The sequence below is a fragment of the Athalia rosae genome, chromosome 7 (genome assembly GCF_917208135.1).
Source record: "Athalia rosae chromosome 7, iyAthRosa1.1, whole genome shotgun sequence".
Taxonomy (NCBI): Eukaryota; Metazoa; Arthropoda; class Insecta; order Hymenoptera; family Athaliidae; genus Athalia; species Athalia rosae.
Window position 1 is genome coordinate 751226 of NC_064032.1, and position 24192 is coordinate 775417.

The 24192-nt window shown below is 39.7% G+C and overlaps 6 protein-coding genes across 34 annotated transcripts in view; 4 read left to right on the forward strand and 2 right to left on the reverse strand.

Moving 5' to 3' along the window:
• The first annotated feature begins 1530 nt into the window (after positions 1–1530).
• LOC105685131 (polycomb group protein Psc-like) lies at positions 1531–13653 on the forward strand. Of its 13 annotated transcripts, none has more exons than XM_048658729.1 (14): positions 1531–1666; positions 2584–2766; positions 2844–2962; positions 4415–4582; positions 4962–5110; positions 5208–5318; positions 5652–6069; positions 6499–6684; positions 6729–7694; positions 8856–9018; positions 9184–9274; positions 9364–9467; positions 9561–9928; positions 10023–13653. In XM_048658729.1, the coding sequence occupies exons 10-14, from the start codon at positions 8904–8906 to the stop codon at positions 12075–12077; spliced, it is 2733 nt and encodes a 910-aa protein (XP_048514686.1). In that variant the 5' UTR covers positions 1531–1666; positions 2584–2766; positions 2844–2962; positions 4415–4582; positions 4962–5110; positions 5208–5318; positions 5652–6069; positions 6499–6684; positions 6729–7694; positions 8856–8903; the 3' UTR covers positions 12078–13653. The 13 variants fall into 13 exon arrangements, with proteins under 13 accessions (XP_048514686.1, XP_048514685.1, XP_048514689.1 ...); XM_048658728.1 differs by having other exon boundaries at positions 6739–7694; XM_048658732.1 differs by having other exon boundaries at positions 6739–7009.
• A 3616-nt stretch (positions 13654–17269) lies between these two features.
• Positions 17270–18663, reverse strand: LOC125501835 (probable glutamate--tRNA ligase, mitochondrial). 7 transcript variants are annotated; one of them, XM_048658893.1, is made up of 3 exons: positions 18403–18513; positions 18234–18270; positions 17270–18138 (listed from the first exon to the last, which is right to left on the reverse strand). In XM_048658893.1, the coding sequence occupies exons 1-3, from the start codon at positions 18413–18415 to the stop codon at positions 18000–18002; spliced, it is 189 nt and encodes a 62-aa protein (XP_048514850.1). In that variant the 5' UTR covers positions 18416–18513; the 3' UTR covers positions 17270–17999. The 7 variants fall into 7 exon arrangements, 4 of the variants coding, with proteins under 4 accessions (XP_048514850.1, XP_048514848.1, XP_048514849.1 ...); XR_007279578.1 differs by having other exon boundaries at positions 17270–18270; positions 18380–18663; XR_007279579.1 differs by lacking the exon at positions 18403–18513 and having other exon boundaries at positions 17270–17767; positions 17870–18373.
• A 1074-nt stretch (positions 18664–19737) lies between these two features.
• LOC125499679 lies at positions 19738–21972 on the forward strand. 3 transcript variants are annotated; one of them, XM_048658817.1, is made up of 5 exons: positions 19753–19863; positions 19971–20127; positions 20182–21501; positions 21661–21816; positions 21893–21972. In XM_048658817.1, the coding sequence occupies exons 1-3, from the start codon at positions 19811–19813 to the stop codon at positions 21178–21180; spliced, it is 1209 nt and encodes a 402-aa protein (XP_048514774.1). In that variant the 5' UTR covers positions 19753–19810; the 3' UTR covers positions 21181–21501; positions 21661–21816; positions 21893–21972. The 3 variants fall into 3 exon arrangements, with proteins under 3 accessions (XP_048514775.1, XP_048514774.1, XP_048514773.1); XM_048658818.1 differs by having other exon boundaries at positions 19738–19853; positions 20182–21816; XM_048658816.1 differs by having other exon boundaries at positions 20182–21816.
• Positions 21766–24192, reverse strand: part of LOC105693719 — a 36242-nt gene continuing 33815 nt past the window's right edge. For 7 of the 9 annotated variants that reach the window (XR_001103483.3, XR_001103486.3, XR_001103484.3 and 4 more), the window contains 3 exons: positions 22692–22860; positions 22457–22595; positions 21766–22085 (listed from right to left, as the gene is read on the reverse strand). The gene's annotated coding sequence lies outside the window, so the exon portion shown is untranslated. The remainder of the gene's footprint in view (positions 22086–22456; positions 22596–22691; positions 22861–24192) is intronic. The other 2 variants (XR_007279513.1, XR_002306122.2) reach the window with 2 other exon arrangements.
• Positions 21972–22976, forward strand: LOC105693720. The gene is made up of 4 exons (XM_012413831.3): positions 21972–22156; positions 22226–22383; positions 22470–22646; positions 22735–22976. Exons 1-4 carry the CDS (start codon positions 21972–21974, stop codon positions 22890–22892), a joined length of 678 nt encoding a protein of 225 aa, XP_012269254.2. The 3' UTR covers positions 22893–22976.
• On the forward strand, positions 23062–24092 carry LOC105693722. The gene is made up of 3 exons (XM_048658327.1): positions 23062–23100; positions 23353–23680; positions 23752–24092. Exons 1-3 carry the CDS (start codon positions 23062–23064, stop codon positions 23961–23963), a joined length of 579 nt encoding a protein of 192 aa, XP_048514284.1. The 3' UTR covers positions 23964–24092.

Sequence of the window (24192 nt, forward strand, 5' to 3'; positions counted from 1 at the left end):
GTATAGGTGCGTACGAAAATCTAATTTCTTCCACTCGCACACACTCCGTCGCGTACCCTACGCGCGTCCTACACGCGTGTGCGTATTTATACAAATATGTATGTACGGTAGTTATATAACAGAGAGAGGGTGTCCCGCACGCATAGTGCAGCAATTTATATCCGTCCTTCTTTAGGGTCCATCGCATATTTAAAGGGGATGTATTTTCGAATTAAATTCCGTTTATGGGGAAAAATATGGAAGGAAAGTAAAACGAGAATCAAAGATAGGAATAACCGAAATATATCGTCGGAACTAATCATCGTCGGCGTGATTTGCCTTCCCTTTTTTAATCGTGCGGTAAAAGGGGTTTTCGAGATCAATTTATTTACGTAAGTGCGACAATTACACCTATGTACGTGGGACACGGATGGATGTAGGTATTTGTACGGCACGTGTATTTTTATAATAATCGCGACGTGTGCCGCGGAGAGAAACGAGGAGTTCGACGTTCGGGACAACGTCGGTCGCGTTTGTCTCTGTGAATCGCACTCTCTGCCTTTACTTTGCTCTCGACGCGCGCGGCGACGGTGGCGGCTACCGATCAAACAACGCTACAAAAATCATTCGCCGTACATACGTACGAATGTACTACTCTAACTATACATGTATACATGTATATGCTTGCATACACGCGTACGTACATACATACCATGTACACCTGTGTTTACGTTTATTGTGTACGACGAACGTCTAAACATCCACGAGGCAATTTTCAAACTCGGTACACAGCACAATTGTTGCAACTTTTATACATCAATGGACATTCGAAAAACAGACAAAAAAAACAATGAGGAGCGACCGTCCAAGCGGCGAATGAATGGAAATTATTCGCGAAGTGAGAAAGTTTGGAAATTAAAAAAAAAACTTAATTAAAATAAAATAGGAAAGCCTCGATAGGAGATGTACAGATTTTTTATTGTTTACAAATTTATAAAACATAAATATCGCTGATATTATACGAGATAAGAAGGGAAATGATTTTTTGACGTATGGTGCAGGTACAAAAACACCAAAAAAAAAAAAAAAAAAACAAATTGAAAATGACCGGAGTAATGTCCGCAGAGAATTTTTAATTTCATTCAAATTGTCAATAACATGAAATGTGTGGTATAGATATGTGATAAAAGGCGTATCGTTAAAAAAACGTTACACTGTAGTCAGTCGCGGTATTTACAATGCTTGTTATTAAACCGAGGAAAAACGTAAATGGTCCAGTAAATAAGATAGAAGAGGAAGAACAATGATTAAATTTTTTTGTTTTTTTCCAGATTCTATTTTGCAAAATTGGAGGATGCAAAAAGTTATTGAACGAAACAACGACAATGTAACCGTCGCTGCTACTTCTGCTACCGACGACGGAGAAAAGTTGTCAATGGAAAAGCGAAAAAACCAAAATTGTCAAAAAAAAAAAAAAACCAAAAAAAAAAAACCAAAAACGAGGATCGTGTATGGGCTGTGACTGTGAGCTTACCAGCGCAGAAAAATCAGTAAGCCGAGCCGCGAGCTCGGCAGAGAGATGTGGCAACGACGTTTTTTCGCTCTCTGTGTCTCGCTCCAAAGCAGAGCGACAACCGACGGTTCTGCAGCTCCTCGGAATGGGAAAATACTTGTTATGCTACGAACGGTAGGGACGGCAACGTCGCCGACTGCCTCAAGGCCCGATCCAAAGAACCCTCGACGTACCACCGCAGCACCATCGTGGCTTCTGCTTTTGCTTCTGCTTCTGCAGTTTAGCGAGTATAGCGTGTATAGCAGGCAGCAGTCGGACAAGTCCCTTTGGTCAACGCCAACGGGGGTTGTAAAAAATGAGGAAAAAGAAGCGACGACGAGAAAACAAAAAATCAAAAAAAAAAAAACAACAAAAAACAGAACAGAAACGCAACGATTTTGATAAAAAAAAAAAAAAAGTAACAACAACAACAACGATTTACAGAGTATTGCAACTTTGATATTTATCTATACGAATGCGGTATATTTTACATAACGTTAATCACTTTATTTTGGCAACTGTCAAATTATTTTATACCTATTGACAAGAGAATCGGAGGGTTTTACGAATAACTCCGTTGCGCTGGGTCGACACCACTGATATAAACTTTTTGATATAGTTCAATACCTTAAACGCACTATACTCAACGCTATCGTATCGACCCCGCCTAAACCCCGCCTCGCTTACACGAATTTTAACGAACTCTGACGGAAATTACCGACGATATAGATATGCCTGGCCTCGCGCTGCTTTTCTGCTGACTTCACGCCGACGACGATGCTGCTGCTGCTGCTGCTGCCGCTGCCTCTACTCTACTCAATGCCTTCCGAGCTACATACCTACCTTGATAATGCAGCTCTTTTACTTACTCGATGCTCTCTCTTTGCTCGCATGCTTCTTTCCTTCTTTCCTTCTTTCTTTCTTTCTTTCTTTCTTTCTTTCTTTCTTTCATCTTGGCAACTAACATCGGTACGTGTCCATCGTACACGTACCCATGTACCGCGTATGTACGTTTGTATCATGTGCATTGATATGCATTGTAAATATTCTAGGTATGGCCACGAAGACGGTCCTCCGATTCCGCGTGCCGATCACGTGTATCGATGTCTGCGCAAGGAGAAACGAGAGAGAGGCCCATTTTGAAAATTGAACGATTCTTCGGTCGAACGATCCGCTTAAAGGGGAAGACGAGAAGAATCGAATGGTCGTGAATTAACGCAATATCATCCCGCCTCGTGCGTATATCGACTCAATTTAATTACCCGTGCAACGGAGTTTCGAACAAAATCATTGGATTCAGTTTCTTTTACAGATTCAACCTTCGATTTCGTTCGAATATGTCGAAGAACCGCAGAAGGAGATCGTTGGATCGGTACCTATGGAGGAGATTTTGGAAAGTCGGTATCAATAGCGTCGGGAATGTTGTTATCGGTATGTAGGAATTGCGGCGACAACGATGACGATGACGCGTTTTGTTTATTGAAACGCTACGCGTGGACGCAAAGATCGCCAGTGGATGTAATCGGATGCGATTCGTTCGAACCAGCTTCTCACCAAGTTGCGCGGCATTGCGATGGCGCAGGATAACATGAAGACGAGAAGTATTTGACGCGCGTACGCCTCAAGAGATAGATAAATTCTGTCTCGTTAATTTCACCTACCGCAGGTTAATTGAACGTCGAAAATATCGCGCAAGGTATTCGGTTTCAAAGATCTCCTCGTACTTGTACGCAGATCTGGCGAGAAAACTTTCGAGAATTCCAACCGTGGTATGTGTGAGATGCGATCGGGACCGACGCCATTACGCCGATCTTGTACAAATTTACTCGCTTCAGTCATCGTTACCGATCATTCGTTGTTCGATCTCGCGAGAAGTATAAATCGAAGCACATCAAGCTCGGTAACGGTCAATCGTTTTCATCGAAATTATTTTTATCGCCTGCGCACAACAGCGCGGTTTTACGATTTCCATAAAATTGCAACACCTTTTATTCACGAATTATTTTTTACTCAATAACAAAACATGTGTCCGACATCTTGGTTGGCTAAAAACTAATGCAACACGTGAGCATAGCTGTATAATTGTTGCATCTTCGGCGTCGCGGTTGCGGTAGATTGTTATTAACGTTGTCGTTATTATCGGTGATTTTTTTTTAACTTCACGGACACTTCGAGGCACGTTCTCCGAATGTCACGAAACAGTTAAAATTCGAAAAAGAAGTCTGCGACGAAAATGGGGCGGATTTTCTAGGCGCGCTTTGACGCGCGTCGCTCGTACATTCTTTGTCAAATTTGACGTACTTGTAGTGAAATTATTTGATCCAAATTTTTGCAACATCTCGTCAAACATTGGCAGATATAATTGGCGACATAAAAAACCGCGATTACTTGCGAAAATTCGAAGAGAAATTTTTTTAAAAACTGATCGGCTCCAGTTCGGAAAAATTTTCTCTGGAATGGTTTCCACATTATACTTGTATCACGTGTTTCACCGATACCTATACATCAATGATACAAAAATATCGATTCTTCCTAATTATTAACAAAGAATTCTCTACTCATATTCCGAGTCAGAGCTGATCATGCAGGAGTATCTCGCGTATCGCAGCCACGCTCGTCTCTGTGTCCATGACATTGCCTTGGCGTGTTGTAAAAAATATTCAGATCATCATCGTCATCGTCGTCGTCGTCGTCGTCGTCGTCGTCGTCAGGTTAATGTTCTCTCTTCCTCTCATTTCATTCATCGTAGAACATTTGTAACATAGTAACGCGATATCTCCTACCTCCGAACTTTATCCAAGGGCGGAGGGGGGTAAACTTCCCTCTCCCCCGACATTTTTTCTCTGTAATCTGAAGGTAAAAACCACCCTTATGTATTCACAGGCGTGCAGTGTGGATGTGTACGCGACGCACACGTTGGGAGAACGGTTCACACGTATATCGTCCTTAGAGGAATACCCAACGTTAAAGAGGTGCGGGAGAAAGGGCCGCGCGTACCGAGGGCGAAAACGAATCTCTTCTCCGATTGGTGAACGGCTCATGGCAAGGGAGGTATGGGAGGGAGAGAATGTCGGTGTGGGGGAGGGGTGGAGAGAGGGAGGACGTCATGATTGTAAGGGGGGAAGAGAACGGCGGAGGGGAATTATCAAAGTGGAGGGAGATGCGTGTATATATATATATACAAGTATATACGTATATACGTATACATATATATATACTTATGTACATGGTGGATGTTGTGTGGAAGGGGAAGGTGCAGAGGAGTGTCGAGGGGTCTCTCTCCTCTCTTTCTCTCTACACAAATGGAAAGTTCACGTTACACGACGTCGGGTTTAGACGTGAGTTTGCCATAGAGAAAATTCACAAGTTGTACGCGCGAGGAGAATCTGTACGAACATCGTGTGACTTTTACTTGTTTTGGTGATTTCAGCCCGCTAGCACTCCCTTTTCCACTCCTCGTTGCGCGTTGCTACCCTTCGGGCGGACCTCTCCCAGCGTTGTAACCCGCGCCCGTGGATCGTCGATTTCGATGTGGACGTCGATGAATAATCCATGTGTTGGTAAATGATACATACACAGGTATACCTATACAGATACACGTAGAGCATATATACGTAGCTATATTTTTGCTGTGCCGCTGCCGCTGGAAGTATACTAATACCCATATAAACTGTAGGTACGTACGGGTAGGCATAGAAGGAAAGGACGAGAAGAAGGTCCCGGTGCAGGCGAACGTCAGGGGAAACAGGGCGGAGGTCCGGTCCCTTTACTAATACTTGTGATGCGTGTATGTTCACCGTATATTACCTACCTACACTCTAACACTATCGAACAAATTTCACTATATACTTTCGTCACATATACGCGTGTATATATATATGTGCACATTTATAAATTTTAATCTATACCATACACCTATAACGTATCTCATAGATGTAATAATGTACACTGCACGCAACGCAATGCGATATATCTATATCGTTGTAGGTGTTTTGATTATTTCAAAAAAAGCGTTAAAACCACCAGTCATATCAAAAGTGTACATATACACAGTTTTTCATATCTCATACAATGATATTTGATAAAGAAGTGATATTTTGTTAATCTTGTTTTTATTTAGTTACAGGTTTCCTCTCTTCTTTTTGGAGAGAGTCGAAAATACATGAAACCGAATTGCACATCGAGTGATGCAGCTACGATGCAATTTGGAGAGAGAGGGAGACAGAGATATTTGCATATTATTCGCCCACGTGCGAATATTCGGTGAAAAATGGATACCCGTACATGCACGTTTTGCTGGAAGAGATAGAGGAGAGAGAGAGAGGAATTAGCTCACTGCTCTCTTACTGGGACAAAGCCAGACGATTACGTCTCGTTTGCTCGCCGGTGATCCCCATCATCGACGACGTTCTAGTATCTGCTACTATCGCACGTACTTTACTCAATTCTTCAATCCAAAAGAGCTTTGTTTGACTGGATGTAAAACAGAAAGAAACAAAGAAAAATCCAAAAGAGAAGAAAGGAAGAGCAGTTATCAGGTATGGTACATAAAATATAATAACAATAGAATGCAGTCGACCAGTAGGTCGTACTCATAGTTATAACAAACGTAGTGGTAGTTGGTAGTGGAAGAAACGAAACGAACGGTGTGAGCAACAGAAGTAGCAGCATCAGCAGCGCTGCGTATTGTAAAACGGTAGAACGAAGAGTCTCGCGGTATATAGTATACGTATTTATACATATATAAATATATCCCCTGTCCCTATCCATACTTTCAGTTCTCTCAATTCTCTTTCTCTTCGTTGTATATTTCTTCTCTTATACTCTCCTCATTTTCTCTTTTTTTCTACTACCTCGCCCTACTCTGTACCTTCAGAGTTTCATTCGTCGAGACCAACCAACACCACTATTGGTATAGTTATATATGGAAGTAAAAATTTTTTTCCCCCCTTTGCAACACACCCTAGGGAAGGAAAGAAAAGGGAAAGGGCAAGCGAAAAGGAGAAATGGAACGCGACCAGGGAAGGGAAAACCTACAGGACGAACGAACGAACGAACGAGGAGCTAAAGCAGAAACGGAGGAGAAATACAAGGGGAGAGAAAAAAAGGGAAAAATTCAACCCAGCGGTTTCACAGACCTTCTGCGTGTGTTGGTGAGTTGTCACACAAATACTAGTGAATTTTAGGTTCAGTTCAGTTCATTTCAGATCCCTCTCTCTGCACCTCGTCCACTCCGACGTTGGCTCCATACATAAAAATATCTACAAACACATAGAAATATCCCCCCTGGATGTGGGCTCCGGTGTATTACAATATACACGCCACGCTACCACACTGGAAAAATACGAGGTGGGGAGAATCGTTGGAGGTTTTCTCTCCCCCACACACTAGGCGGCTGTATCCGTACCCCGTACTCGTATACCTAAATGTGAACGGGAGCAGAGGACGAAGGTCGGTAGCGAGGAGGTAGGGCAGTCGGTACGTTCTCCTCTGTCAGGGGAGGTACTAGTTACACGTACCACGTAAAGTGGAAGGGATTTCGAAGGGTGGAAAATAACGACAGAGGGGTGCGAAGGGCAATTGTAGTGGGGCGAAACGTCGTGACGGCAGGGGGGAAAGGGAATCCAACTCTATCCCCAGTTCGCTTCAGTTTGGCGCGAGACGTCTCGGCGTTCGGTTCTCTGTTGTTCGTTCGTTCGTTTAGTTATTTTCCGCGAGTCGTTCTTCTTTTCGTCTATCCGTTTCTTTTCTTTTTTTATCCATTCTTCACACTTATTCCCCTCGCTGTCTCATCCTTCCGTAGGCCACACACCACCGTTTCCCCCCTCCCCTCTCCCTCTCCTCTTCTCCTTCTTCTCCATTGCCTCTTTTCATACACACGTCGTCGTGAAAGTTTACTTCGAGTTTTTACCGCTAAGTGCAACATGGCGCTGAATATCGTAGTTGGTTTATTAATGCTACTGCCAATGGATATACCCGGTTGCCGCTGCTCCTCCTGTTGCTATTGGAATTAAGGGGAGATTTTCAAATAATTTTTTGTTCTTGTGATTTGTGATAAATTTCTGTTATTTCATCGGTTAACTTCACCATCGTTAATCGGATACAACGACATGCATCGAACATATCTATGACATATTTAATAGACGTAATCGCTATTAAAGAGGTGTGTTTATCTCAATTATCTTCCTTTTTTCTCTTTTATCTTCTACTGTATATACATATATGCTTATGTACACGAACGTATGAGCTGTATTGAAATTGTATACAAGATACGACGTCGTCTGGTTCGTCGTTGGTTTTGTAGGGTCCCAGACTTCAATCAACCCACGTATGTTCGCTTCGTTTTACATTTACGTCGACATACGTCTGTGTTGGGGTCTTGCCGAGCAGAAACAGAAACAGAAAGAGAACACGGAAAAACAGAAAACAGTAACAGCCAAAAGACCTCCTCCAGACCTAGCCAGAGTAGAATAGCTCCTCCTGTTTCGCCTGCTACTACCGATGCATTTAGATTATAAGGCAGTACAGTTGTACACAAAGAAGGGAAAAATCCACATTCATTCTATCTGAATACATTCGTCTCTTAATGAATCTCAAACTGGTTGAGACGAGCGTTTTTTTTTGGTTTCTCTTATTCATTGTTATCAGGAAGCCGTAGTATTTAGGCATGTAGGATGGAAAAATGATGAAATTAAAAAAATAATAATCCGTAAATTAGCGTGGATAACTTCATGTTGAATAATACATGTATGGACGTTCATTGTAAAACACGTTGCATAGTTTAGACTTGCATGTTCGAGTAAATGAAAAACGAAAACTACACAATTTTGGACTGTTTAAATCCGAAGAGTAGTGGGGATTTCGTTTATACCTGAGAAAAGTCCTTTATGAAAGTGGGGTAAACTAAACACATGCTACGTCCGTATTACAATTGAAACTCTCGTTTCGTTTTATTATACTAGCCAGTGAATAGATTTCATATTTTTACTCGTTTCGTTTCCACGTATACCAATTTTCCAAACTTTTTCACATCTCTTTATTTTATTTTTTTCTTTCAATCTTTTTTTCCCCTTCTAAGGGGAGAAATTTTATATCGGAGATAGAAATTATAATTTCCCAAAAAATATGCATGCCTTTAGCTAAAACTCCTGCTGCGAAACGCTAGGAATTGGTAATTGAAGGTCGTAAAAATGAAAGGTTTTCATGAACAATTTTTGGAAACCCTTTTGAGACCCTAAGAAGTTTTGACGAAAGTTTCATGTAAATAGACGACCTTCTTGCGATCTACATTCCACCATGTTTCACGGTTTTGTTTATGTTTCAGCCTCGATTTTAGTGAAGCAAAAAAGAGAGGAAGAAAAAAAGGAATAAAATGGCGGGGATGGGCAGGAGAACGTATCTGCGAGATGTGAACCCCTATTTGATATGTCCTCTTTGCAGAGGATATCTTGTAGATGCCACCACTGTCGTTGAATGCCTGCATTCGTGTGAGTAGATTATTATTCATTTATTAACAAACCTTATTTTTTATTTATTTTTCTCCATAAAATTTCGAATGATTAAAATTATTGGTAACTATATATTGAATTATACCATCGATCAATTATTTGATTATTGTCAATCTGAATTTATTTTTTCTCTGCTGTTCTCAGTCTGCAGAAGCTGTATATTAAAACATCTCAAATCTGAAGCTCATTGTCCCACTTGTAATCACGTTCTGAACAATGCCAAACCAGATATCAAGTGAGTACCTACCTACCTAGATAAATCTGTCAAATGAATCAATTTGAAAACTGCTTCTCATTTTGAATAATTTTCTTTCTTTTGTGCAGGGCCGATAAGGCATTGCAGGACATTGTTTATAAGCTGGTTCCTGGACTTTATCATAAAGAAATGCGTAGGAGGCGAGAGTTTTATAAGAAAAATCCCGAATATGGTGAGAATTGTCTCCTTTTGCCTTTCATTTTATCTGTTACGTTTTTGCCAATTTCTTTGAAATTCAATTCAACCCTTCTCTCTCATCGAACAGCTGAATCGGCGACACCTGAACAAAAAGGGGAAGATGTCAGTGGGCGATTAATTTTCGCTCCCGAAGATGCAGTGAGCCTGAGTCTGGAATATTTGCCACCTGGTGCAGATCCACTGTCACTCGGACTGAGTATTAGTAACATGGAATCGATTCAGCGGAATTTAAACAACAATAACAATAGTGCCAACACTAACAGGAGGTACCTTCAGTGTCCGGCTCTGGTGACGATTGCCCATCTCAAAAAATTTCTTGCCCTTAAATACAGCGTCGATCTCACAAGATATACCATTGAGATTTGCCATCGTACTGCTCCCCTTCCGGAGCACTGGACTCTTATGGATGTAGCCTACATGTATGCCTGGAAGAGGGTAAGTTTCGTTAATATTTTTTTCTATTCGTTTCAATTAAACGGAATTAAATTAAAAGGTCTTGCCAATTCTTTTCTTTTTGCTTCTTTCGCAGAATGCACCAATGAGGTTCTTTTATCGTATTGCTCAAGAAGAGCCGAGGCTAGAAGCTCCACCGCATGATCGACCATCGACTCCGGGTCTTGGCGCAAGTTTACCGCCTGCCGATTCTACTTCCGTTGACACAAACGAGATCAAGGCAGAGAAAGAAAAGCGGGAAGTTAATGACAATCAAGAATTGCCCCAAGTTAAGAGCCCGATTAAAATATTAAAAAATTCTGAGGGTAGGTACGAGGTTCTCAAACCTGCTCTCAAAACTCCGCCACTTCGGGAGCCAGAGCCACAGATTGTTAAAACAGTGGAACAGAAGGAGACAAATTTAAATCCGGAATTCAGTGTAGTGAGCATCGGTGATGGACAGAATTCGAACGGGGTCAAAATTACACTGAAACAATGTTCGCCCAGTACTCTAGATTCTAAGAAACCAAAAGTCATTAGTAATGTACTTGTGCGACGTTCTCCGATTAAAAACGATGTCAGAAAGTCACCACCTATGGAACAGGTCCAGAAAACTAAGAACGCCACAAAGACACCTGGTTTTGTTCAAGTGGAAAAAGGGAAGGACAAAGAGAGGGAAAAAGTGAAAGAAGATAAGAAACAAAAAGGAACAGAAATGGAATCCGAGAGAGAGAAAGAAAAAATTAAAGGTTCTGAAACGTCCGAGAAACAGGATCAGAAACAAAAGCGCAAAGTTACATTTGTCGACACTCTTCCTATGCCTGTCAAATTAAATGGCGAGGTTACTACCGGAGTCAAGAAACCAGGAGATCTTCCTGACAAAAAACAATTTTTACAGAGCTTTCAACTCACTGCCAGAGAGTCAAAGACTGAGACACCAGCTCCCTTGACTCCTAGGCAGGATTCTAAGGCTTTGCCTCCCAAAATTGACGTGTACACCTTTCCGAGCGATCCTCCAACGTCTATTACACATCCTCTTCCACCCGGTGCTGTAAAAAGAAAATGCCCTCCAGGTCTTCCAATATTCGAAGCTAAACGCCGAAAATTACAATTCACTAGTCAGCCGAAGAAGCTGACTGTGAAACCCCTGAATAGAATCAAACCCAACCAGCAGACGTCGTCAAATTCAGCTAATCCTACTGGCAATACGTTCAGCGCACCGATGGCTCCTCCATCAACAGCTGGCACTGGAAATGCAAAATCTAGTCCTAATCTCCACAATAATACAAGGAATCTTCTGGATGGGTGTGGTCTTAATATCCCAGCCAGTTTGAGCATAACTTTGACAGCTCCGAAATCTCCAAACAATAGTTCCGCGGGTGATCATTCAGGTCATTCCAAAGATAACCTCAACAACCTTTTGAACAAAGTAAACCCAAGTATTACACTTAACGACAGATCGGTGGACCCTAGAGTTCTAAAGGCCTTGAAAACTGGGCAAATAAGGATGCCTGCGCCAAGTAAAATCAAGCCAAAGAATACAGATAAGGAAGCCAAGATCAGTCCTAAGCGAAAAAAGGATCAGGATCCATTGGGAGAAGATGCATTGGATCTTAGTGGAGTAAAGAAAATGGAAATTCATCCCTTGCGAATTCCGCAGCCAGTTTCTAAGGCGAAAAATAAATCGGCTACTCCTGTTACCCGAGAAAATAACGCTGCTCAAGGTCAGGTTGTCACTCTTGTCGGAGGTCAAAGATACTACAGAGCTCCTCCAGGTTCGCTAACCCCAGCTGCTCACAGGGTTACTGATATTCCTATACCCGTTTCAACGTCTCGTGCCCCAGTTTACGCACCCTCTTGTTTACCCAGCCCCACAAGCAGCGGCGGACGGTCTAGCTTATCTTCAGTTTTTCCCAGTCTACAAAGTCTCTATGCACTTAGTCAAGCGCAAAACAGACAGCAATTGCAAATCGAAGCCAGACTCAGGTTGCCCCAAACCGATGCGAATACTTCAAATAGTCCGAGCAAAAGTCATCTCGCCGCTCAGTGCGCTCCAGTCAAACCTGCCAGATCTTCTGTCGCATCGTTAGCAGTTCCAATAATGAAGCAACCTAATAATGGTACAATGCCTTGCGAGGGAACTCTGCGTTGACAGTTTTTGTGTTATCGAGGATTAGTTTAAATGTAAAATGAAAAAATCAAGATTCTGCAACAAGAGTCATTAAACTCTTCAGGAAATTTGTTGTATCATGTCCAAATCAGACAAAGGACAAGTTCGATAATTAATTGACAGCCAAAGACTTTGATAATGTTTCTAAAATAAACTCGATGTATTCGAGTAAAACGCTTAAGCGATTACAAATATCTGTAATTACTTGACGAACTGAGCCTTGGCTGTTAATTTAATAAAATGATCACAAACTTTCATCCACGTGTCCGAGACAAAGTAAAAAATATATGAACGATTATTATTGTTGTTTGGTTTATTATTAATTTATTGTACTAAATGTGTACGATTATCAAGTATGTAAGGGCTTCGATGAAAACAAAAAAGGAAAAAAAAAGAAAAAAAGTAGGCTGCTTCGACAAGGAAAATTTTTATTGCCATCCCAAATAAAGTCATTAATAATTCTTCCCGGTATAACGAGATAAGAGATTGATCATTCTGTACACCAAGTTTTTTTCTATGAACAATAGGGCGAATACTAAGAAATCATAATTCTATACTCTCTTTAGTTTACTTGTAAGCAATGGTAATTATGATTCATCTTGTCGATACAGCTTGAACATATGTGGCTATTGAAATGTTAATATTTTAGTTTTCATTATATTTTGTTGATTAGTTATCGCATATAATAATTGTTATGTCACGTATATTTATGTGTTTGTATTATATCTTGTCTATTATCTTTTTTGGTATATGTATATACAATATCATCAATGGATTACCTAGAAAATAATCGCTGCGATTTGCAATTAGTCTATAAGACATTTACAATAATTTTTTCCTACCAACTACTGGTATCTCATAACTTGAAAAAAAACAAACTATCTATTCATTGATTTCAAGTATATTTCTGTCTTTTTTTGTGATTCGAGTATCAGATAATGGGATCAATCCATTTTATTCCATTTTTTTTTTTGTTAGTTATTTTTCGCTGTTTTTTGGTTTCCAACACTCCTCATGTACAAGAGCTTGAAAGAAATATTGTTGAGCCTGATACGTTTCAATGTTGATCAATAATTTAAACGAAATGATTATTATATGGTAATAAATACATGTAAAGGTATACGCAGATGTCTTGTTTGGCACCTGTCTATCCCGACTGAATGACGATGAGGAAAATTACCTTAAGCATAATAATAGTGAATGTGAAAAAAATTATTCAAAAAAAAATCAAATTGTTCTCGTTTCTATATAAAAAAAAAAGATGAAAAAAAAACAAAAAAAATGTATACGGAATATTTGGTGTGTAAAAGTGAAATAACGAAAGAAAAATAATTGTTGAAATCATTATATATATTTTTTTTTTAATTCTTTTCATCCATTTTGTTAATAATTTTTTTTTTTTTCTGAACGGTTACAATCTGATATCAAACAGATCAGAGGTTTGGCTGAAATTCGAACGGACTCGTAATGTGAACACAATTAATCTAGTTGTTAAGAATGTATGCTCTTATACAGATAATAAAAATGTTTTTTAACATTTTCGTATTCCATAAGCAAAGAAATGGTTTTTAATGATCTTTTTCCTCCAAATTAAGCTTTGCTTGCAATCTTGTTTTAAATTATTAACGCAAATGATGTGAGGAATCGCGAAAGGTACCAGGTTTTACAATATACGTGGTTAATATTTGTGCTTTACGGTATCCACTGCATGATTAATTATGGTTGTTTGCTGTGATTAGTTTTCTACTGTGATGTTGTATTGATCAAGAGATTATTTCAATATTGCAGAAAATTGTCGACTGCGGGGCAGGCTTTGTCGATGGCCTGGAAGGAGTCGGTGACAACACGAAGGCTGCGGTCATCAGACTCGGACTAATTGAGATGACTAAATTCGTCGACGTATTCTATTCCGGTGGAGAATTATCGAGGATTTTTGAGAGCTGTGGTGTCTCGGATCTCGTAACCACCTGCGACGGAAATAGTTGATCTCCGACCCGAATTTTTTGAAAAATCTAACGCTGTAGGCCTGGCGTTTGTTTGGGTAAGAAGTGAAGTATCTACTAAATTCATTTCACGACGCTTTGCCTATGTATCTTTGCGCAACGAATGCGAATGTGTCGATTAGATTTACTTGGGAATAAATCCTATCGAGATATCCGTGATTTTTCACATTTTGGAGCGATAAATTGGCGATAACTTGGTAAATTTCATACATGGATCAATTTAACTTGCAGATTCGGATTCCTGAGAGCGAAATACATTGGATCAGCCTGAGCAACTCTCCAAAAAGAATACAACTTCTCATCTCAGATTTGGAGAAATATCCAAGGATAGGCTTGGCATATATTCGGGGTAGAACGTAAAGTAATCTCGATATCAATTGCAGGATGCTTTTGTAAGAGGATTTGACGTACAAAACACGAATCTGTCGAGTAAATTAAGCTAGGCGTAGCATTTTCTGAGATAAAGCTATTTTCCCGCAGCTGCTTTTCCATTTATCACGTACACTCACCTCCGTTCAATTCTTTTTTTCAGGAGTCACACATGCAACCCACGAAGCAGTTTGGCCTCTTATCGAAAATACCAGACGATCCTCGGAGCATCTACGAAGCCTATCATCGTATTTTCGTTGCGAGGAATTTGTATGAATGAGTGATGCATTTTTTGTTAACAAAGACTATCGATTTATTATTACAATGTTGATTGAAATCAAAGTATTGTACGAAATATTTATAATGAATAAGTAATGTTATAAATATGAACGTGCTGTATACATTTTGACTATTGTTTGCAAATTATCAAATTGTTAATATGATGTTAATCGAATAGAAGTATTGTAAGAATATATTGTAAGCACACTATTTAAGTCGTTATACTCATAGAGGATAGATGTATCTGTGAGGAGGGAACCTTCATGGCATTATACGATGTCTCAACATGTATTTATGAACGTTGATTTATTAATAAACATCAACGACTATCAATACCCAATTGTTAATTTACTATCTATAACACCCCTCCACATTTCATTCGTGAATCATTAGGACATCATATGCATCCATATGCATGTGTATGCAATCATTCGATCATGCTTTCACTCAAAGAAGAAGCGATAATGCAGAGCTCTAGATTGCCGGCCCTGAAAATTGAAAGTTTGCCGAAAAGTAGGTATTTGTATCAGGAGAACAGGAAACCCGAGGAGGTGGTCCGAAACTTGGTGCCTCATCATGTGCATGCATTCAATCCTTCATGATTAATCCTAGTCTGATAGAAAGAGCGACTGATTCTTTGCAGGACTAACTATATGCCCGCCTGTGTATTTATTTATTCAATAAATCGTAGACAAAAGAGGAAAAGAATAATTTCTAGCTTTAGAACAGCGTTTTCAAAGTTTAGAATTTAGGCCAAAAAATTTTCTGGGTATCAGGAGAACAGGAAAACCGAGGAGGTATTCCGAAACCTGGTGCATCATCATGTGCATGCGTTCCACCCTGTTTATTTATTCCTAGTATGAAAGAGAGAGCAACTGATGCATTGCATGACTGACTGCATGCATGCCTGTGTCTTTGATCATTCGATCATGCTTTCACTCAAAGAAGAAGCGATAATGCAGAGCTCTAGATTGCCGGCCCTGAAAATTGAAAGTTTGCCGAAAAGTAGGTATTTGTATCAGGAGAACATGAAACCCGAGGAGGTGGTCCGAAACTTGGTGCCTCATCATGTGCATGCATTCAATCCTTCATGATTAATCCTAGTCTGATAGAAAGAGCGACTGATTCTTTGCAGGACTAACTATATGCCCGCCTGTGTATTTATTTATTCAATAAATCGTAGACAAAAGAGGAAAAGAATAATTTCTAGCTTTAGAACAGCGTTTTCAAAGTTTAGAATTTAGGCCAAAAAATTTTCTGGGTATCAGGAGAACAGGAAAACCGAGGAGGTATTCCGAAACCTGGTGCATCATCATGTGCATGCGTTCCACCCTGTTTATTTATTCCTAGTATGAAAGAGAGAGCAACTGATGCATTGCATGACTGACTGCATGCATGCCTGTGTCTTTGATCATTCGATCATGCTTTCACTCAAAGAAGAAGCGATAATGCAGAGCTCTAGATTGCCGGCCCTGAAAATTGAAAGTTTGCCGAAAAGTAGGTATTTGTATCAGGAGAACAGGAAACCCGAGGAGGTGGTCCGAAACTTGGTGCCTCATCATGTGCATGCATTCAATCCTTCATGATTATTTCTAGTCTGATAGAAAGAGCGACTGATTCTTTGCAGGACTAACTATATGCCCGCCTGTGTATTTATTTATTCAATAAATCGTAGACAAAAGAGGAAAAGAATAATTTCTAGCTTTAGAACAGCGTTTTCAAAGTTTAGAATTTAGGCCAAAAAATTTTCTGGGTATCAGGAGAACAGGAAAACCGAGGAGGTATTCCGAAACCTGGTGCATCATCATGTGCATGCGTTCCACCCTGTTTATTTATTCCTAGTATGAAAGAGAGAGCAACTGATGCATTGCATGACTGACTGCATGCATGCCTGTGTCTTTGATCATTCGATCATGCTTTCACTCAAAGAAGAAGCGATAATGCAGAGCTCTAGATTGCCGGCCCTGAAAATTGAAAGTTTGCCGAAAAGTAGGTATTTGTATCAGGAGAACAGGAAACCCGAGGAGGTGGTCCGAAACTTGGTGCCTCATCATGTGCATGCATTCAATCCTTCATGATTATTTCTAGTCTGATAGAAAGAGCGACTGATTCTTTGCAGGACTAACTATATGCCCGCCTGTGTATTTATTTATTCAATAAATCGTAGACAAAAGAGGAAAAGAATAATTTCTAGCTTTAGAACAGCGTTTTCAAAGTTTAGAATTTAGGCCAAAAAATTTTCTGGGTATCAGGAGAACAGGAAAACCGAGGAGGTGGTCCGAAACTTGGTGCCTCATCATGTGCATGCATTCAATCCTTCATGATTATTTCTAGTCTGATAGAGAGAGCGACTGATTCTTAGCCTGCCTGTTTATCCGATCATTCAATAATTCATGCATAGAAAAGTTCCGAGCCATTATGTTGTATTATTCTTCATCACTTGCCTGCTCACTATTCGTCATTCTAGGTCTCGACATGTCAATGTGTGATGGTTCCAGGGGTGTAAATAATAGGATACAAGTATTCAGTTTGAAAATAGCCTGTCATTTATTCATGAGTTATGCAAGGAATACATTCAGCATACATACATTATTCAAATAATTATTAAAAGCTTTGCAATATCTTTCACAAGATGTATAATGTTCATTTCAATGATACAATATTGCCCCGGTAATTCAAATGAATAGAACTTATGAATACATTGCATAAAGACTTATTCGCACACATCAACTATTCGACGCTATGCATGTGTATGATAATTATTTTGCAATTTTCAAACTGGCAGGTGTAAGCACACTTTCTGTTCTAGGTAAGGAGATGCTCGTCAGAAAGTGCTGATACCGGATAAATAGCGCACAGAAATTGGTTGACCATCCTCCACTCAGGATTTTGCGAATCGAATCTGCAAGTTGAAGGAGCGGTGGCAATTCTTCCTTCGGTACAACCTTATCGTCAGAGTTTCCTTCTCTGAGTTGGTTTACGATCATTTGATTAGAGCATCCTTGTATTCGAAATAAAAAACTGAAACCAAAATAGAGATCATGCTTATATTAGTCATAAAAGACACTGATATTATGCAACAACACCTTGCCTACATCCCTCTCGTCTTGCTGTAGCACCTACAAGCATGCTCCATAGATATACTTGGCGTTATTATGAACCCAGTTATCCTCTCCGAGTCGAATCACCAGCCAAACATGTTTCTTGTACCTTGAAACTGTCGCAGTAAGATTCTCTTTGCCTCACTTGGAGTTTACCGGCAGCATCTGGTACGAGTCCTGTTTGATCTGTGTCTTCTAAGCGTAGAATATAATTTCCTTGGTTTGAATAGCTGATATATAGCTGCACCATGTTGCACAGAGCTGTATGGAGGCCTCCGAGATGCAGGTAACCTGGAAATGGCATCGGAGCAAAGAGAATCACATCGTTAAGAAGAAAACCCAGATCCTCGTCTCTCGACTGGCCAGTGAATCTTTTCTAAGCTCATCTGTTGGGCTTGGGGCACTCCTTGTGTCTTGTACGCCCTGTTGGAAAATTTTTCAAGATTCCAGTCGGAGAATAGAGTACGCTGCACTTTGTGCATGTCACCGAGTGTCACGCAATAGAGATTATGAATTAAATCAATTCGCATACATTTTCCTGATCTGGGAGGTTACCTGCAAACGTCATTTGCGCGTGGAGCCACACACGTCAAGATGAACAAGAGAGACCATAAAGATGCACCTATTCCAATTGATTTGTCAATTACCGCATCGTTCCATGGCCCTGGGAGCGTTTTCTGATATGCAACTAGAGTTACACCATCCCAGATTTATTCTGAATTTGTTTCTAATTCTTTTTAATATTCTTTACTTTTTTCCAATTTTTTCTAATTTTTTTTGATTTTTTCTGATTTTTTCCGATTTTTTAATTAATTATTCGAATTTTCCGCGTATTTCTCTGGGCGCCGCCATTTTCTTTAAGCTCCGCCCACCGCGAGTACAGCTAGCGCCATGTGGCGGATTTTTTGTGAACTAACACTTAGAAAAACGGGAAAGTTTTGACCCTCCTTGCAGCGAAACCTGAAAAGTATTGACCACTATTTTTCTGGGCTCCGCCCACCGCGAGTACAGCTAGCGCCATGTGGCGGATTTTTTGTGAACTAACACCTAGAAAAACGGGAAAGTTTTGACCCTCCCTGCAGCGAAACCTGAAAAGTATTGACCACTATTTTTCTCGGCTCCGCCCACCGCGAATACAGCTAGCGCCATGTGGCGGATTTTTTGTGAACTAACACCTAGAAAAACGAGAAAGTTTTGACCCTCCTTGCAGCGAAACCTGAAAAGTATTGACCACTTTTCCGAGCAAAAAAACGAGAAAGTTTTGACCCTCCTTGCAGCGAAACCTGAAAAGTATTGACCACTTTTCCGAGCAAAAAAACGAGAAAGTTTTGACCCTTCCTGCAGCGAAACCTGAAAAGTATTGACCACTTTTCCGAGCAAAAAAACGAGAAAGTTTTGACCCTTCCTGCAGCGAAACCTGAAAACTATTGACCACTTTTTCGAGCAAAAAAACGAGAAAGTTTTGACCCTTCTTGCAGCGAAACCTGAAAAGTATTGACCACTTTTCCGAGCCAAAAAACGAGAAAGTTTTGACCCTTCTTGCAGCGAAACCTGAAAAGTATTGACCACTTTTTCGAGCAAAAAAACGAGAAAGTTTTGACCCTCCTGGAACTAAAATCCCCGCAAAAGTATTGACCGACCCCAAATATTCGAGGAAAACCAAAAAATTAACGACTACTGCGTCCGATTTCGTTTCGTTTGATTTGACAATCCTCGTGTACGAAATAGAAATCTACAATCAAAATAGAGATCATACCACTGATCTGTATCGATAGATCATGCCGATAGCGATAATGATCATAAATAAGTTCGTCTTCTGTTCCCAGCTGTCATAATTCAATCGCCCACGTTCATGAATTAGCGCGAGATAAATAAAAGTGGTAATTATTTTTCAAATTGAACCATAAATTCTCCGTAGGACCAACGATCTATGAATAAATAAAATCGAAGATTTGTTTACGTTATGGAGACGATGCCCGACAGATGCAGAACATCCGCTGGTACCTGTAATATGAAGTACATGATATTAGAACTTCAAAATTTCATTCTTAGCCTTGATAGGTCGTTCTCGGGATCAACGATCTTTTGATTTCGTTGAATTTTTTCATTAATTTGACGATTAGATTCGAAAAAAGGCCTCACCGAAGGAGAGCATCCGGTTCGTTGATTCCAAGCAATACCTGGCCTTCGGAGATTAGGGAGTTTTCCAGCGATCACAATTTGAAACCGCCCGAAGGGAAATTTTCCGATGAATCGGTGGACGTTGCTGAAATTACCGAAGTACGTTATATTCAAGTTTTATTCTCAGAGGTAGTAATGTGATGTCCTTTTCAGATTCATTATCCCGATTTTACGAGCTGCGGCGTAAGAATTAATAGCTGCAGAGAAAAATCCATCCCACTCAATTCTCTAGGGAGAGGGGAGATCGGTAGAGATAATTATCATACCGTGGATAATAATTATAATGTAGATAATACCTCGACGTTGTCACAAAATAAGATCCGGATCGATAATATCCCGGTGGAATTAGAATCCCCTTCATCCCCTACCCAAGGAGTAGCACACGCTGTAGAAGCCGAACAGAAATTACAAAAGTTGAAGGAGTTACAGAGAAAACGGGAATTAACCGAACGATATTATTCCCAGGAGATAAGAAAGTTGATCGCCGAGTACTACAAGGACTCTAAAATAACCGGAGATGTAATAAATAGGAACAAAGAGACGTCACTTGCGATAAATACCGGCGCAATAAGTCCGAAGAAGGCTTGCGGGGCAGCCGCGAATCAAGGGGATAACAAAATTGTAAGCAAACCGATCCAACCGACGAAAAATAATCCTCCGGGGGTCCTGAAGGCTCTCGAACCATGCGGAACAATGACGACGATAACTCGTCTCGATTGCGGTTGCATGCAGGAAACTACGAGACCAATATTTACCACATCCCACGGGAGGGTGGAAAATCGAAATTGTCGCCACGGAAGAAATCCAGCGATTCTAAAACTCGCTCCCTCCAATCCCCAGGAACACTTGTCGTTATCCAATACAGAAACTAAAAGAAGATCCTCGCAAATACAAAATTCTTCATCCGGAATAAAACATCGGCCAGGGATCAACTGCTACCTTCCCGCCTGCGGGAAAAGCCAGGATTTGCCAAAATTTTCACGTTCTAAAAACAAGGATAATGGTCAAGACATTGATCAGAATAACGCTAGACATATTCTGAGGAGACCGGGAACCGCTAGCAGTTCTTTCATCATCAGGAATAATTACCATCCCGAGGGAATGAGAAACTTGTCACCGTTAAGAAAATACACGGATAGTTCCACCGATTGATTTCCACGTGGATTTTTGATTTCTAATGTATTTTTATACGACTCGTCAAATTGCTGAGTACAGATAAAGTAATAATTACATAATAATCATAATCAAAATGATATTTCGATCAATCAATCGATCGATCGTTCTTTATTTATTTGAGCTGTCAGAATTTTTATTTCACTCCTTCAGCTCGAGAGTCGCGTAATGCTGTTACAAAATTATTCAGTGCAGTAATTAAAAGGGAGAAATCGGTAAATATTATTAATTGAAAGGGCAAAAAGAAAACGAATCATGGAATCTTTCACAACGCGTTTAGTCGGGATGTCCGTCAAGGCGGTATTACATTATATTTTCTACCGAATAGCCGTCGTCGTAATATTTACTACAGTAAATTTCGCCTCCGGAATTTACTGCAAATTAATTCCTAAAAAATTCGCCTCAAATCCAACGTTAAAAAGCGAAGGGACTAATTTGAAATCGAATCTCGACGAGCAGGAATTATACGACGATGAAAAATCTCAAACGAGGAAATATAATGCAGCCGCAGATCTTCATATGACGAATAATTGTCCATCGCCCGAATAAATAAAACATCATTTGTTATCGTCATCGCAATTTATTTACAAACACCGCCGTCAAAATTACACCGGTGTGGGTATTATTTACAAAAATAATTTATGTTCTTTACTTTGCCAGTAACAAATTGATTGTCTACAAATATTTTCAGTCAGACGCATGCGGCCCACCGATTCGATTATATAAATTATTCGTCTACGTCGAGCGTTGATAAATTATAAGTTGAAAATATGACGAACCTTGGGGAGACTTTTACCACTATGACTCACCGCGATTTTATATGGCCATATCCAAAACCGCTGATGGCGAAGCCTGTTCAACCCCCGATGAGGACAGGAATTCGACTTTATATGCCAAAAGTTGATCCAAACGATTGCAGATGCGATGCCCACGGATTCCAGAGTGACATGAACAGGCGAGAGAATAATTTTCATTACAATAGTAATAATCATAATTATTTTTTATCGTTGTTAATTTCATTCAGGTATAAACAACTAGCCGATAAAGAACGCAGACTCCACGATGACGTGATAAAAGTAAACGGAGAGATGACAGATTTGATGGCAACTATATTGGAAAACGTGTGTGAAACGGGCGACGAGACCATGAAGAGCGTTTACCAAACGGATTTCGAAAAACGGGGTGATTTTTTTTTTCGTTAATTTAATTCATTTCATTAGGTAAAAAGTGCGATTCCGATCGTTATGATTCTCACCTCTCCATACAAGGACTCCCCATCGGACGATACAGACAATTAATGGCAGCCGTTGATTCTCCGATTGGAGCACCTATCAATCCAGTTGTCACAGATCTGAGAGACGGATATCGTGATCCCACCAGGTTCAGATACAGTGCTATAAACAGACCAACGATTCATCCGGCGAAAACAATAAATTTTCTAACTGGTTCGTGAAAATTTTATATTTCAAAAACGTATCTTCAAATCTCACCGTGATCAGATGATCGAATGCCTCGTTTTTTCTTCATTTCTAGTCCCTGAAACTTTTGAAATGTGGGGCGAGCCTTTCACCGGTCGTTCGGAATACATGGATAATTTCAGTAAAATGGGATTGAGCAATATGAAAAATCGTCAACAGTACATGGAGCCTATACCGTCGTCTAGAAGAAGATTCGGAGATTGTAAATTATAGGATTACGATAATTGCATGACAAATGATCGTTAAAAATAGTAAAACTCCAATTTTTTCATCTCCAATAAAATAATCATCTCCTTATACAGTTTTGATTCAATTTCATTGTCATATGCATCATGTATCATATCCGATCGCGACAAATGACGTGTGAAAAACAATAAATAAAATGAACCAAAAAGAAGAGCCCAACAACATTCGTCGTCAAGTTTATTTAATTTAAATAAAGCTAAGAGAAAAACTAGAAAATTTATATAACCTGTAGTAAAGTATCATAGTCTGAATTTCAATTGTACAAGTTATAATATATAATATAATATAATGTCGAATTTGCGGTGTGAATTTTTCACAACGGAATACCGAAGTCAATTTATTGAAAAGAAACAGCCAAGAATACAGATGTGAGGCATCATCGCGGCTGTTGTATGAATACAAATATTCACTGGAATATTAGAAATAGTTTTTCTCCTTCTTTAATTTTTATTACAGCAACCGGCCTAACGATTGTTTCGCAGATCGGATAGAGGAATCTTGGCAAATAGATCCTAAGAAAGCTTCAAAGATCACTAAAATCGACGAGGATGCAAAAAATCGAGCGCATCGCCTGATACTCGACACTCTGAAATCGGTCTACGCGGTGGATTTTACCCAACATATTTCGAAAATTGACAAAAACGGCTCTGTCGAGGAAGCAAATTTGGGTAGCGAGTTGTTGAATTACATAAATAATTTATTCCACGATCCACACAACGAAAAAATCCTCGCTCCTTTACCAACCGCAAAAAGAGGTAATGTTAATAAAGCAAGAAACGAAACAAACGATAAAAAAAAAAAAAATTCAATACCCAAATATTCACAGTTTTCGGATACATGAGACCGCAAAATCTTCACAGAGTTTTATCCGCTTATCAAGATGGCTATGGTAAAACCGGAGGAATAATAATGACTCGCAATGCAAATTTGGCGGAAACATCTAAGCGTAGAGAAGCTTTGAGAGAAAAAAAATTTGGAAACGAAAAAATTGGAGATCCCTGCAGCCCGGAAAGGCTCGCCGACATGCATTTTACATGATTAAAATATAAAAATAAATATCCAAGACTTTGTCACCCGCACAAAATTGCGACGAATAAAATTAATCTCATTATAATTATACTTGAAAATCTTCGATTATAAAATTTTTATTTACACCGATGCGACTGATTATATACCTCTATATATTTACGTATATATATATATAGGTATATGTCATGTGTATACCTGTATAATAATAGTAATAATAATGACAACAACAGTAATAGTA